Source organism: Saimiri boliviensis, chromosome 3, assembly GCF_048565385.1.
Source record: "Saimiri boliviensis isolate mSaiBol1 chromosome 3, mSaiBol1.pri, whole genome shotgun sequence".
NCBI lineage: Eukaryota > Metazoa > Chordata > Mammalia > Primates > Cebidae > Saimiri > Saimiri boliviensis.
The window spans coordinates 131,071,823-131,085,523 of record NC_133451.1 but is presented as its reverse complement, the minus strand read 5'-3'; the positions used below and the strand labels follow the sequence as shown (position 1 = coordinate 131,085,523).

The window sequence follows — 13,701 nt, the reverse complement described above, 5'->3', positions numbered from 1 at the left end:
AGTTACAAGTTTTCTAAAAGAAATGCCAAAAGAAAATTAGGGGGAGTTCTATTTTTCATTAGAGTATATTTTATAGTTTTTTATTTTTATATTTATACTTGCAAATATAAACTAAAAACATTTATTTTCCTTTTCTTCTTTTATTTCTAGGCTCCACTTAACACTCCTGTAACAGAAGACAGGTTTGGAATTTTAACAGAGAAATATAGAATTCCTGTGCCGATTCTTCCAGGTAAGGTATAGTGAATATTCACAGAACTATAGAATTCCACAGCTGGAATGGACTATATTTCATCTGGTGAAATTTCCTCCTTTTACAGATAAGAACTGAGGCCCAGATATCTGAAGGACTTACCCAAAGCTATACAGCTAGCTGGTGGGAAGGGAGGACTAGAATCCAGTTCTTTTGTCTTCAGTCTAGAAGAATTGAGATAGCCTTGTAAGCCAACCAGGAATTTCTAGCTGAGTGCTTTAATGTTGTTTGTAATGTAATAAATTAGAACTCTAGACCAAAATTGTAGAAGATAAGTTGAAAGTGTGGCCATCAGTATAACACTTATGTAGAAATACATATTAATTCAAATTTTTAAAATATGTTTTTGTAATGCTTTATCAATAAAAAGTCAGATTTATAAATTAAGCATATATTTATAGGGCTTCCAATGAATAATCATGGGAATTACATTGTACGCTTGGGACATTTAGTGAGCTGGATGGGCGAACAAGCAGAAGCCCTTGGTGTTGAAGTATACCCTGGTTATGCAGCTGCTGAGGTTTGTATAGTTTTGTTTTATTTTTAATATTTATAGGAACTCTTTTTTTTAATAAGTAGAGAATTTTACAAGGTGAAGACATAAATATTTTTTAAAAGCCATAGGATTTTAAAATTAAAAGATTAGAAAGAATCTTTAAAAGAACTAATCCAAAGAATACTTGAATTCCTCATGTTGTACCCCCATCAAGTGGTTATCCAACTTATGACTGATCACCATAAGAGATGAAAAATTGTGGATTTTTGGTAATCTCTTCCGTATTTTGAACAGAAATTACCTACAGTTTTATACTATCCAGAACAAATCTATGCCCTCTTCCAAGGACAACTTTCTAATTATAATTATTTCTTGCTCTCTCTTCCTTTCTATCTTTACTCTGGATTTTTTTCTTTCCCATTGTAGGGGTGGTATAGGAGTTAAGGGAAAGCTTTGTCTCTCCCCTTTGAAGGTTCACGAGAGATAAGCTGACAATAGACAGAGTAAGAGGAGAAAAAGCGTACCTATTTATTTAATACGCATAAGCACAAGATAATGATGACGGGATAACCCAGTGAGGTCCAGATGCTTATCTACCCTTCGTCAAAGGGGAAGGGGAAATGGGGTGTTTAGCAATCTTGAAAGGAAGTAAATGATTTTTAGGGAGAGTGAATGCACCCAAGACAGAAGTTAACTTGGAAATGATTCTGTTTGGAATTTGAATGAGCCTGAGAGGCAGGCATTATCTTGTGAAAAAAGTGTTTGTCTAGGTCAGGTGTCCCCAAACTACAGCCCGCATGCGGCCCTCTGAGGCCATTTATCCGGCCCCCCGCCGCACTTCAGGAAGGGGCACCTCTTTCGTTGGTGGTCAGTGAGAGGAGCACAGTATGTGGCGGCCCTCCAGCGGTCTGAGGACAGGGAACTGGCCCCTGTGTAAAACGTTTGGGGACGCCTGGGCTAGGTGTAGTTGCTTTCTTCTGTCTTCTTTTCTGCAATAGATATGAATAATAAGATTTCAGGAATGGGATGGAAGACCATTGTGTTCTTTTTGACAGGTTCAGTCTTAGGGTAGAGAAGGCAATATCAGAGAAGAGCTGCATCCTGTGCTTTAGGAGAGCAAAGGTTGAAAGACAGATGGAGGGGAGGGTCAGAGAGACCTTGAAGCCGGTTTAGCATGGCAGAGTGCCATATTTTAGCCAGTCGTTTTCTAAGCCTCACAGCAGAAAGGTGTGATGCCCTTCATTATAAAGGTCACAGGTGACACTTCTGTGACAAAAGACAGGGTAACAAGAAAAACAACAAATTCATTTCTGATCCTTCAGAAATAAAGGCCCCAAAGACCCAGGGGAAAGCATGTTTATGCTTAGGTTCAATAAGAATGGACAGCCATGTAGAAATGTGATTGGACAGAAGGGTATGATCTAAGGGTGGTAGACTGAGAGAGGAAGCCAGGCGAGCCCTGTCCACATTCTCATTAGCCTTTTTGTGTAGCATTTCTTCCTCTGAAGTATCGCTAGAGCAGAACTCCTCTGGAATGAGAGTTTTCAAAGGGAAAGGGAGAAGTAAGAAAATAACCTTTCTAGGTTTTATGGCCTGTTTCGAAGGAAAGGAGTTCTAGTTTCTATGACTCACATTGAGGAAGAGATCCTTGTTTCTGTGACTTGCTTTGGGGGAGAAAGAGGGATGGGAAAAGGTAAGAAAGACCTTGTTTTGAGTCCTTAGAGCCTTCCTTCAGTTCCAGGTGCTAAGCATAGGGGCTTACCAAGGGAAAACTTACCCCTTACCTTCTGAAGGTTTGTAGAAAAATCAGCTCACAAGAGGCAGGTTAGTAGGAGAAATGGCATACAGATTTATCAGCGTGCGTGGAGGGAATATTACAGAGTGATTACCCTACCACACGATGGGGTACTGTTACATACCTTTCTTGGTAGGGGAAATGGAGACGGGGAAGTATGGATGACTTTAGGGGGATAGTAAATGATTTTTAGGGAATTCAATGGGCTTGAAGAACATACAGTGGGACAAAGTCTCTTGAGCCTGCAGAGCAGACCATGGTTTCTGACAGAAGCCTGTCCAAGTTTGTTGACAGACATCAGTGATTGTTCCTTCAATATGAGTTCAGTTAATGAAAACTCAGGAAAGGGACCAGAAGTAATTGCTTCTTTAGTGAGTCCATATTTTAGGAAGATAAGGGAACTTCAGAGAACAACTTCATCCTATGTTTTGGGAGAGACAGAGGATTAAGAGACAGGGAGAGTTGGGCAGGGAAGATCAGAGACATTGAAGCTTCTTCTTCAGTAATGCATGTCAAAGCACCATATTCTGGGATATTGGTTTCTGAGCCTCAACATCAGCATGCCAAGGTGGCATATATCTTCTGAGTCCCAACACTAGCTTAAATATTCTCAGTTCTGAACCCCAACACTAGCTTAAATATCCTCAGTTCTTTCAGCCACGACTGTAATTTGAGTTCTTTCAGTATTCTTGCTGCCCACTTCTGAGTGGATCCTCCTTTTATCCCCTTTGTCAAGTGTCACCCAGAATGAATAAACCACTTCATGCCTGGTGTAGAACAGCACAGTTACCATCTTCATCCTAGAAACTGGTCTTGCATTAATTCCCTCAAAGTAATTACTTTTTTGGCAACCACATCACACTGTTGATTCTTATTATGTATTACTGGGGAAATTATTAAAAGTAAAATTTTCTGTGTACCCAGAAAAAAAAATCTCTTCACAAATTATAAAAAAGAATGAAACAGTTTTATTCTTGAATTAGCCTTAAACCAAGACTGTGATGCATATTACAGGCCAAGACAGAAATCTCGCCCTTTTAAATAACCAGGCAGATACAATTCATTCATTACATACATGTTACCTGTCTTTATTCAAAGAAAAAATAAAATGTCTTGTATTTTTTTTTTCTTTTTGACAAATGGGAAGTTACAACTTAGAGCCAAACACCTAGCTGAAATTCCCACAGAGACAGGAAGACAGGAGGCATCCTTCTTGATGTTCCATTTCAAAGCGATGGCTCCAAAGCCCTAAGAAAGACATTCCTGGAGTACAGTTTAAAAAGACTGCCGTGTATCTCAGATAAATAAAGGATTTACAGTTGGAAGTTTGCTAAAGGCGATGCTGAAAGAAAAGTTATTGACACCAGGGAAAGTTCAGTTTTTCTATTTGTTTTTACCCATACAGTTTGTAAGTCAAATACAAGACATAGGTCCCTGTATTATACTTACTGCTATAAATTTCTGATTTCCTACCCCATACTCATGCATTTGGGTTTTTAGATCCAAGTGTAGAATTTTGTATTTCTTTTTATTAAACATTGTTGACTGGAATCAGTGTCAAAGTCACAGGTAGGTGGTTTGTAGAATCCATGATTTTCACTTTTGGAGTACATAAATCAACACTTACAGTCTCTTGTTCTCTTTTCTTTTTCTCAGGTCCTTAATGATCATCATCAACAGATCATTGATCTGTTTGCCAGGATTTTTTGAGGGTACTCTGAGCCAGACTTCAGTTCTAGTCTGTAGCCATATTCTGCTGTTGATTTGTTTTCAGGATATCAGATAAAACCCTTTATGTATACATTTTTTTCATATCCATTGCTGCTAATCTTTGCTTTACCTCTCCACTCCCATGCTTTCTTATAATCCGCTGTGTAATTGCACTGTACATTGTGCACTTTACTCTCCAACCGGCACCTTCCTCCGCAGAGAACACAGAAACCAAGGGTTGCACACTATTGCAATTTCTTATCATCAGAATTACACTTTTGACCTATTTTCCCCTTTCTTCTTCCTCCAGATAATAAACTTTTGTCATCTTTGGTCTGTCTTCAGCTTCTCTCTGTTTTGTTTTCTTTATTTTTTGTTTATTGAAGTCTTTGCTCATTTGCGACCTAAGCTTTCCTGACAGTTTGTTTCTCTCCGCCTTCATGTGCTTCATTTGTTACAGGCCCCGATTTCAGACTCTTTACACATGAATTGACATCTGAAGGGCACTCCTTGTTTAATCTTACTGGTTTCCCTAGTAATCTGTCTAGTAGTCTGCTCCTTGTCTTTCTCATCAAGGCTGTGGCATTGTTTTCATTTCCCATTGTGCGAACTCTGTTCTTTGATACTCTAGAAGGTAGTACCTTAACACTTGTCTCTTTATTGCCTAAACATTTTAAAGTCAGTATTTTTATAATCTAGAGAATATGTTCACTTTCTAAGAAACCTAAAGCCGTTAACTGTTTTGTCAAGATTATTATGAATTCTAAGGTATTAATAAATTTGTTCTTATCATTTTTAGGTTCTTTTTCATGATGATGGTAGTGTAAAAGGAATTGCCACTAACGACGTAGGCATACAAAAGGATGGTGCACCAAAGGTAAACCTTTTTAATAGATATGTGCTTAACAAACTGACAAAAAAAAAAAACAACAGAACCGTGTGGGCAACAAAGTGAGACCCCATCTCTCCAAAAAAAGAAAAAAAAAATTAGCTGGGTATGGTGATACACACCTGTAGCCCTATCTACTCTGGAGGCTGAAACAGGAGGATCACTTGAGCCCAGGAGTTTGAGGCTACAGTGAACCATGATCAAGCCACTTCATTTCAGCCTGGGTGAGTGACAGAGCAAAACCTTGTCTTTAAAAAAAAAAAAAAGGGGGGGGTGGTCAGCAAAAGCCTGAGTCCTGTCCTCTCGCTCTCCTCCCCAGACCCAGACAGCATGAACTTCACCACTCACTCCACCTTCTTCACCAACTACTGGTCCCTGGTCTCTGTCCGTGCACCCAGCTATGGCACCTGGCCAGTCAGCAGTGTGGCTAGCGTCTATGCAGGCACCAGGGGCTCTGGTTCCCGGATCTCCATGTCCCACTCCACCACTTTCTGGGGCAGCATGGGGTTCGGGGCCCTGGCCGTGGTGATGGCAGGGAGTCTGGCAGGAATGGGAGGCATCCAGAACGGGAAGGAAACCATGCGAAGCCTGAATGAACGCCTGGCCTCCTACCTGAACAGAGTGAGGAGCTTGGAGACTAAGAACCGGAAGCAGTAGGGCAAAATCTGGTAGCACCTGGAGAAGAAGAGACCCCACAGACTGGAGCCATTACTTCAAGACCGTCGAGGACTTGAGGGCTCAGAGTTTCGCAAATGCTGTGGACAATGCCTGTATTGTTCTGCAGGTCAACAATATCCATCTTGGGCGGGGCACGGTGGCTCAAGCCTGTAATCCCAGCACTTTGGGAGGCTGGCCGAGGTGGGTGGATCACGAGGTCGAGAGATCGAGACCATCCTGGTCAACATGGTGAAACCCTGTCTCTACTAAAAATACAAAAAATTAGCTGGGCGTGGTGGCTCATACCTGTAATCCCAGCTACTCAGGAGGCTGAGGCAGGAGAATTGCCTGAACCCAGGAGGCGGAGGTTGCGGTGAGCCGAGATCGCACCATTGCACTCCAGCCTGGGTAACAAGAGCGAAACTCCGTCTCAAAAAAAAAAAAAAAAAAAAAATCCATCTTGCTGCTGATGACTTTAGAGTCAAGTATGAGACAGAGCTGGCCATGTGCCAGTCTGTGGAGAGCGACATTCATGGACTCCGCAAGGTCATTGATGACACCAATGTCACTCAGCTGCAGCTGGAGACAGAGATCGAGGCTCTCAGCGAGGAGCTGGTCTTCGTGAAGAAGAACCATGAAGAAGTAAAAGGTTTACAAGCCCAGATTGCCAGCTCTGGGTTGACCGTGGAGGTAGATGCCCCCAAATCTTAGGACATCACCAAGATCATGGCAGACGAGCTGGCTTGGAGGAACCGAGAGGAGCTAGACAAGTACTGCTCTCAGCATATTGAGGAGAACACCACAGTGGTCACCACGCAGTCTGCCGAGGTTGGAGCTGCTGAGATGACACTCACAGAGCTGAGACATACATTCCAGTCCTTGGATATCGACCTGGAGAAATATGAAGGCTAGCTTGGAGCACAGCCTGAGGGAGGTGGAGGCCTGCTACGCCCTGCAAATGGAGCAGCTCAACAAGATCCTGCTGCACCTGGAGTCAGAGCTGCCACAGACCCGGGCAGAGGGACAGCACCAGACCCAGGACTACAAGGCCCTCCTGAACATCAAGGTCAAGCTAGAGGCTGAGATTGCCACCTACTGCCGCCTGCTGGAATATGGCAAGGACTTTAATCTTGGTGATGCCCTGGACAGCAGCAACTCCATGCACACCATCCAAAAGACCGCCACCCACCGGATAGTGGATGGCAGAGTGGTGTCTGAGACCAATGACACCAAAGTTCTGAGACACGAAGCCAGCAGAAGCAGGGGACCCTTTGGGGAGCAGGAGGCCAGTAAAAAGTTCAAAGGTCCAAAAAAAAAAAAAATTAAGAACGAACTTAGACTCAATAAAGGTCTTACTACAAACTATACATTAATTATGTGGGTGTTGAGAGGCCAAGGCAGGTGGATCACTTGAATTCAGGAGTTTGAGACCATCCTGAGTAACATGGAAATACCTTGTCTCTACCAAAAATACAAATATTAGCCAGTCTTATAACCAGGTCCCTAAATAAGTAAATAATAAATTTTAAAATTTCAAAAATGTGGGTGTTAAAATGTAGTTATTAATATGGAATTTTTCTCTTATTAAAAAATATAAAAGTGGCCAGGCGCAGTGGCTCAAGCCTGTAATCCCAGCACTTTGGGAGGCCGAGGCAGGCGGATCACAAGGTCAAGAGATCAAGACCATCCTGGTCAACATGGTGAAACCCCATCTCTACTAAAAATATAAAAAATTAGCTGGGCATGGTGGGGAGTGCCTGTAATCCCAGCTACTCGGGAGGCTGAGGCAGAATTGCCAGAACCCAGGAGGCGGAGGCTGTGGTGAGGCGAGATCGCGCCATTGCACTCCAGCCTGGGTAACAAGAGCGAAACTCCGTCTCAAAAAAAAAAAAAAAAAAAAAAAAAAAATAGAAGCAACTTTGAGCTAACTGTGATTTAGGCAAGTAGTTATAATATGTTTAAAAATTTTTTTAAAGATAATGACATACAAATATACAAACTTAAGTCAAATACATGTCAAAGATTTTATTTCATTTAGTTAAGGAGAGAATCAGTAATATGTTACAACCAGTGCAAGGAGAATTCAAACATGTACATATTTATAGGTCATCAATCTACTGCATTAACCAAATACATCAAATGAAAATTGTTTCCACAATTTTCATTTCTCCACATGAATCATTTTGCATTACTACCAGTAGGTGAATAGTGATTGACGTGATTTTAACATCTTTTGGTAGATATAAAACTGATTCTCCACCTCTCATTCAAAATGTAAACCTGGCTGGTTTTCAGGTTTTCACATCTTATATTTTTGAATCTGAAAGCAAAACCATTAGAACATAGAACTCTCACTCTTTGGAAAAGATAAGGAAAAAAATAGCTTGCTGTCCTATATAATATGAACAAAACACAAATTAACGTCTCAATCAACTAACCTGTCTATTTAGGGTTATTTATTATCCAGTTTCCCAACTAGATTATAAGCTCCCTAAGGTCTGAGACCCTGGGGTACTCCAATGCCTGGCATAATGCCAGGTACATATTAGGTCTCAGTAAATATTTGTCAACTGATGGTTTATCCTCCTCTCTGCCACTCTTGAATAAGAGTGAGGAATCTAGAGTCCCTTCCAGTGGACTTTCTGCTTCTCACATTTCCTGCTTAAAAAGCAAATGGCAAATCCTGTTTGGGACTCCTAGTGGTTTAACTGACAACATTAGAATCATCACCTCTTGGGGCTCAGCCTGTTTTGCAGTAAGGCCTAAGAAGCTTTTTTTTAACAAGCCTCCAGGGATTCCGATGCATAGTCAGGTTTGTAAAGAACTGTTATCTCATACTGCCTCTCATAATCATAAAATAATATGGTTTTTCATATATTATGGTTCTTTTCTATATTATGGTAAATTAATTATAAATTATATTGTATTCTTTAAATAGTATTATATTTAATATAACAAAATTGAAGCACACAAATTCTACCATTCTGATATTTCATTTTTGTGTGTTCTCATTTGTTCAAATATGGGTTTTTTTTGGGAGGCAGAGGTTGCAGTGAGCCAAGATAGCACCACTGCACTCCAGCCTGGGCAACAGAGTGAGACTCCATCTCAAAAAACTAAAAAGTAAAAAAATACAAAAATATAAAAATATATACATACACACACACACACACACACACACACACACACACACACACACATATACATATATATGGGTTTTTTAATTTTATGCTTTGCATTTTAAAAAATTTTTTATATTGCATTTATACAGATATAATAGCATAGAAGAATACAATGGAGTCTTAGTAATTTGAGCCCAAAAATCTAAGTTTTTAAAAGTAGCACTACCACAAGTTTAGAGTGGGGAAAATCAAAGATTCTGTTTAATCTGTTGTTCCATTCTCTGTTTAACCCACTGTGGCTAGGCTTTTACCCTGCCATTTCACTGAAACAGCTCTTGTTAGAGTCACAAATACCTCCATTTTCACCAATCTGGTAGGCAGGTCTGTGTTTTCCCTTACTTGTCTTTCTAGTAGGTAACACTTGACACGGTTGAATTATGTTTTCCTTCTTGAAACACTTTTTTTGATTTGGCTCTTATAGCCATCTCTTGGTTCCTATTTCCAATAGGCATCTTATTATCAGAATTCTGATTTGGACATTTTTAAGTTACAGAAGTTAAGTACCTTGGCTGGGGTCAGGCACCTGGTAAGTAGTGGGGCTGGGATTTGAATACAGGCTGTGTGGCTCTGCAGCCTGTCCCTTGAACACTAAAGGGCATGTTACCTCTAAGAAGAAACAGAAATATGTTAATTAATATTTTAGTTCATACAGATCGAATTGTTTTGTAAGTGGTGCTGGGGAAACTCTGTATCCATCTGGAAGCAAATAGAGTTGGTCCTCTTGTTTTCTGCTGACTTAAAGATTTAAAACAATAAAAATCAGAAAGAAATCTAAGTGAGGACAGTTAACAATCTAGGGGTAGGGTAAGCCACCATACAACAACAAGATAGTAAAAACCTGTAAAAGAAGAGACAAACCTTTTTTAACTTAATATATAAAAGTTAAACACTTCTGTATACCAAAATACACTATAAAGTCTGTGGATAAACAGTAGATTGGGGGGAAACGTTTAATCTGTACTAATAAGGAGGACTTAAACATGGACAGGAAAAAAGATAACACATTGGAAAAACTGGTAGTGTCTAAAAAAATGGACAATTCATAGAACAACTTCAAATGACCACCGATCATAAGAAAACATACTTAAATACGGTTTTTTTGGACTCCACAGGTTAAATGTCATTTCTTCAAAGAGGACTTTCCTGTTCTCTCAATCTAGAATAGCTGGCTTCTATTATTCTCCCTTGTAATACCCTCTGCTCTCTTTCATAGCACTTAAACAATTTGTAATTATATACTCATGTATTTATTTAATGTTTCCCTCTATGGCTAGCCCAAATAAAAGGAACATATCTTTTTTAAATTCATCCCTATATTCCCAATGCCTAGCACATTGTAGGTATTCATTCACTATTTCTTGAATCAAAAAGAAAAAGATCCTCAAAATATTTAATTTTAATCAGGGAAATTAAAATTAAAATAGTAGGCCAGGCACAGTGGCTCAAGCCTGTAATGCCAGCACTTTGGGAGGCTGAGCTGGGCAGGTCACCCGAGGTCAGGAGTTCGAGACCAGCCTGCAACATGGTGAAACCCTGTCTTTACTAAAATTACAAAAAATTATCTGGGCATGCTGACGGGCACCTATAATCCCAGCTACTCTGAAGGCTGAGGCAGGAGGATCGCTTGAACCCAGGAGATAGGGGTTGCAGTGAGCTGAGATTGTACCATTGCACTCCAGCCTAGGCATCAAGAGCACAACTCTGTCTCAAAAATAAATAAATTTATATATATATAGTGGTGAGTTATCATGACACTTGATACACCAGTAAAAATGTAAAAGGAATAGCTGTATCTGTCACTAACTGGACTATAGGGAAGGGTCTTCTTATGTACTACTGATGGAAATATATTCCTTGTTTCAGGCCTTTTGGAAATTAATCTGATAATATCAATTAAAATTTTAAAAAGAGATGTGTGCTTTGATCTAAGAGAGTCACTCCTGGGAATCTATAGGATTAAAAGCACCAATATTGTAAGTGTATACAGTTGTCCCTTGGTGTGCATGGTGATTGGCTCCGTGACCCCCAAATATACAAAATATATATATATATATATATATATATATATATATATATATGTGAGCCCTGAAGAACCCACATATATGAAAAGTCAGTCTTCCATATACTCGAGTTTCACATGGTGAATATTGTATTTTCAATCCTCATTTGGTTAAAAATAAATTCTTGTATATGTGAACCCACACAGTTCAAACCTATCTTGTTCAAGGGTCAGCTGTGTATTCAAGAGTATTTATATCTTATAACATTGTTTATGTTCATGCATAAACTGGAAACAGTGAATGGCTATTTTCCATTAGCAGAGGAGCTGGATAATCTATCCTATCTCTACCTGAACTACTACCTGTCCATTAAAGAGAAAGATTTGAGCTATACAAGGCCGGGTGCGGTGACTCACGCCCGCAATGCCAGCACTTCAGGGGGCCGAGGCAGGCCAATCATGCGGTCAGGAGATCAAGACCATCCTGGCCAACATAGTGAAACCCTGTCTCTACTAAAATACAAAAAAATCATAGCTGCGTGTGGTGGCGCGTACCTGTAGTCCCAGCTACTCAGGAAGCTGAGGCGGGGAATTGCTTGAACCTGGGAGGCGGAGGTTGCAGCGAGCTGAGATCATGCCACTGCTCTCCAGGCAGACAGCAGAGCAAGACTCCATGTCAAAAAAAAAAAAAAAAAAAAAAAAAGATATAGAGTGACTTGAAAAGATTCCCATGAGGTATTTTAAGAGAGAAGAGTAAGAGTATATGATTCTCTATATATTTACTATATGATTTTTTATATTATACATTTGCACTCTCTTCTACACTAGAATCCTAGTTCAACTTAAATCTGACCAGAATGTGAATATATTTTAAATTGTCAAATGTTGCCACTTAACACATTTTTGCTTTTCAGGCAACATTTGAGAGAGGGCTGGAACTACACGCTAAAGTTACAATTTTTGCAGAAGGTTGCCACGGACATCTAGCCAAGCAACTATATAAGAAATTTGATTTGAGAGCCAATTGTGAACCTCAAACCTACGGGATTGGACTGAAGGAGGTATCCTGGTTTGTTTTTTGCAATTTTAATTTTGACAGATGAAATTTAAATTTATTTGTATTATCAGGTAGTTTATAATAGTGATTTAATTTTAGTTATAGTCTTTCATTGTGTTGAATTGTTCATTATGACTAAAACTATTTGGGATATTTTTCAAGGGGCTAGAAAATACTACTGATAAATTTCATTATTGTTTAAATTAGTTTTACATGTTAGAATTGTTTTATCATGTGTTGCTTGAAATGAGTCTTGAACTTGTGAATATTTAAATCTTTTTTTTCATTGTAGTGCCATCTGTTCTGTTAGGATTGTTCCTGTTATTCATATGCTGTTTGTAGGATGACCACATCCTACAAAGATTTATTTTTTTCAAAATTGTAATATGAAGATAATTTTGTTTATGAAATACACACTCAGCCGAGTATTATTAATCTAAAATCTAAAATTTAACTAGGTTAAGTATTGTACATTTTCTCAATTTATACATTCTTTAGTCTTATTTTCCCAAATCCTATACTTAGTAGAATGTAAAATTTTCATTATAACCCTTTTGCTTAAATATTTTTGTGGAGCTAGCAGTGGTGGTTCACACCCATAATCCCAGCATTTTGAGAGGCCAAGGCAAGAAGATTGCTTGAGGCCAGGAGTTCAAGACCTGCTTGGGCAACATAGTGAGACCGCATCTCTACTAAAAATTTAAAAATTAGCCAAGTGTGGTGGTGTGCACCTGTAGTCCCAGCTACCCAGGAGGCTGAGGTAGGAGGACCACTTCACCCCAAGAGTTCAAGACTGCAGTGACCTGTGATCACACCACTTCACCCTAGCCTAAGTGACAGAGTGTGATCCCATCTCTAAAAAAATTTAAAACCTATAGTAATTAACAACAAAAAAAATTATTTTAGGTTAAATTTCAGAAAGGTTCAAAGTCTATATAAAACTAGATTCAATATATTGTGAATAAGGGTTTGTTTTGATAGATTGCACATAATGTCTACATATAGTGTTATCTGATTTTTAGGTAATATTTCAGATAGAAATTGTTTAAAATTTAAAATTTACCAGTCTGAAAAGAGGATGAACAATTTGTTTCAATGGTAGGGGGCAGGGTAGAGGAAATAAATTCCTTTGTTGAAGAATACATTTCTGTTACGAAGTAAGAGACCTGAAGTGCACAGCTGCATTAATTTTTACACGGTGAACATACCCATATAGCCTCTCCCAGATGAAGATACAGAACACTACCAGTACCACAAACTTTTCCTTATCCTTTCAGTGGTATTTCCTAATTTCCTATAATTTCATAAAAGTCTCTACCAGCCCTTCTGCCTATTAAACCTCCACTCCTAAAAAAAAAAAAAAAAAAATAAGTATTTGCCAATTTGAGACTATTTAATGTCTTAAAGAGTTCATAACTTTTCTGATCTGTTTCTTTACTCTGACTCATGCTGTAGTTTGATATAATTTTCTTTGATATCCAAGGTGATCCACATAAAAAAAAAAAGATTTTTATTTATTTTTTTTTTGAGACTGAGTCTTGCTCTATCACCCAGGCTGGAGCACAGTGCCACAATCCCTGCTCACCGCAACCTCTGCCTCCCAGGTTCAAGTGATTCTAATGCCTCCGCCTCCCAAGTAGCTGGGGTTACAGGCACCTACCAC

The 13,701-nt window shown here is 39.2% G+C and overlaps 1 protein-coding gene and 1 pseudogene across 1 annotated transcript in view; both read left to right on the top strand.

Moving 5' to 3' along the window:
• ETFDH (electron transfer flavoprotein dehydrogenase) overlaps positions 1-13,701 on the top strand; it is a 38,330-nt gene that overhangs the window by 12,616 nt on the left and 12,013 nt on the right. Inside the window, exons 4-7 of the mRNA XM_003927933.4 lie at positions 151-232; positions 655-773; positions 5,054-5,131; positions 11,896-12,042. Of these exons, the coding sequence (XP_003927982.1) occupies positions 151-232; positions 655-773; positions 5,054-5,131; positions 11,896-12,042 (426 nt within the window). The remainder of the gene's footprint in view (positions 1-150; positions 233-654; positions 774-5,053; positions 5,132-11,895; positions 12,043-13,701) is intronic.
• On the top strand, positions 5,139-11,003 carry LOC120367745 (keratin, type I cytoskeletal 18-like; annotated as a pseudogene).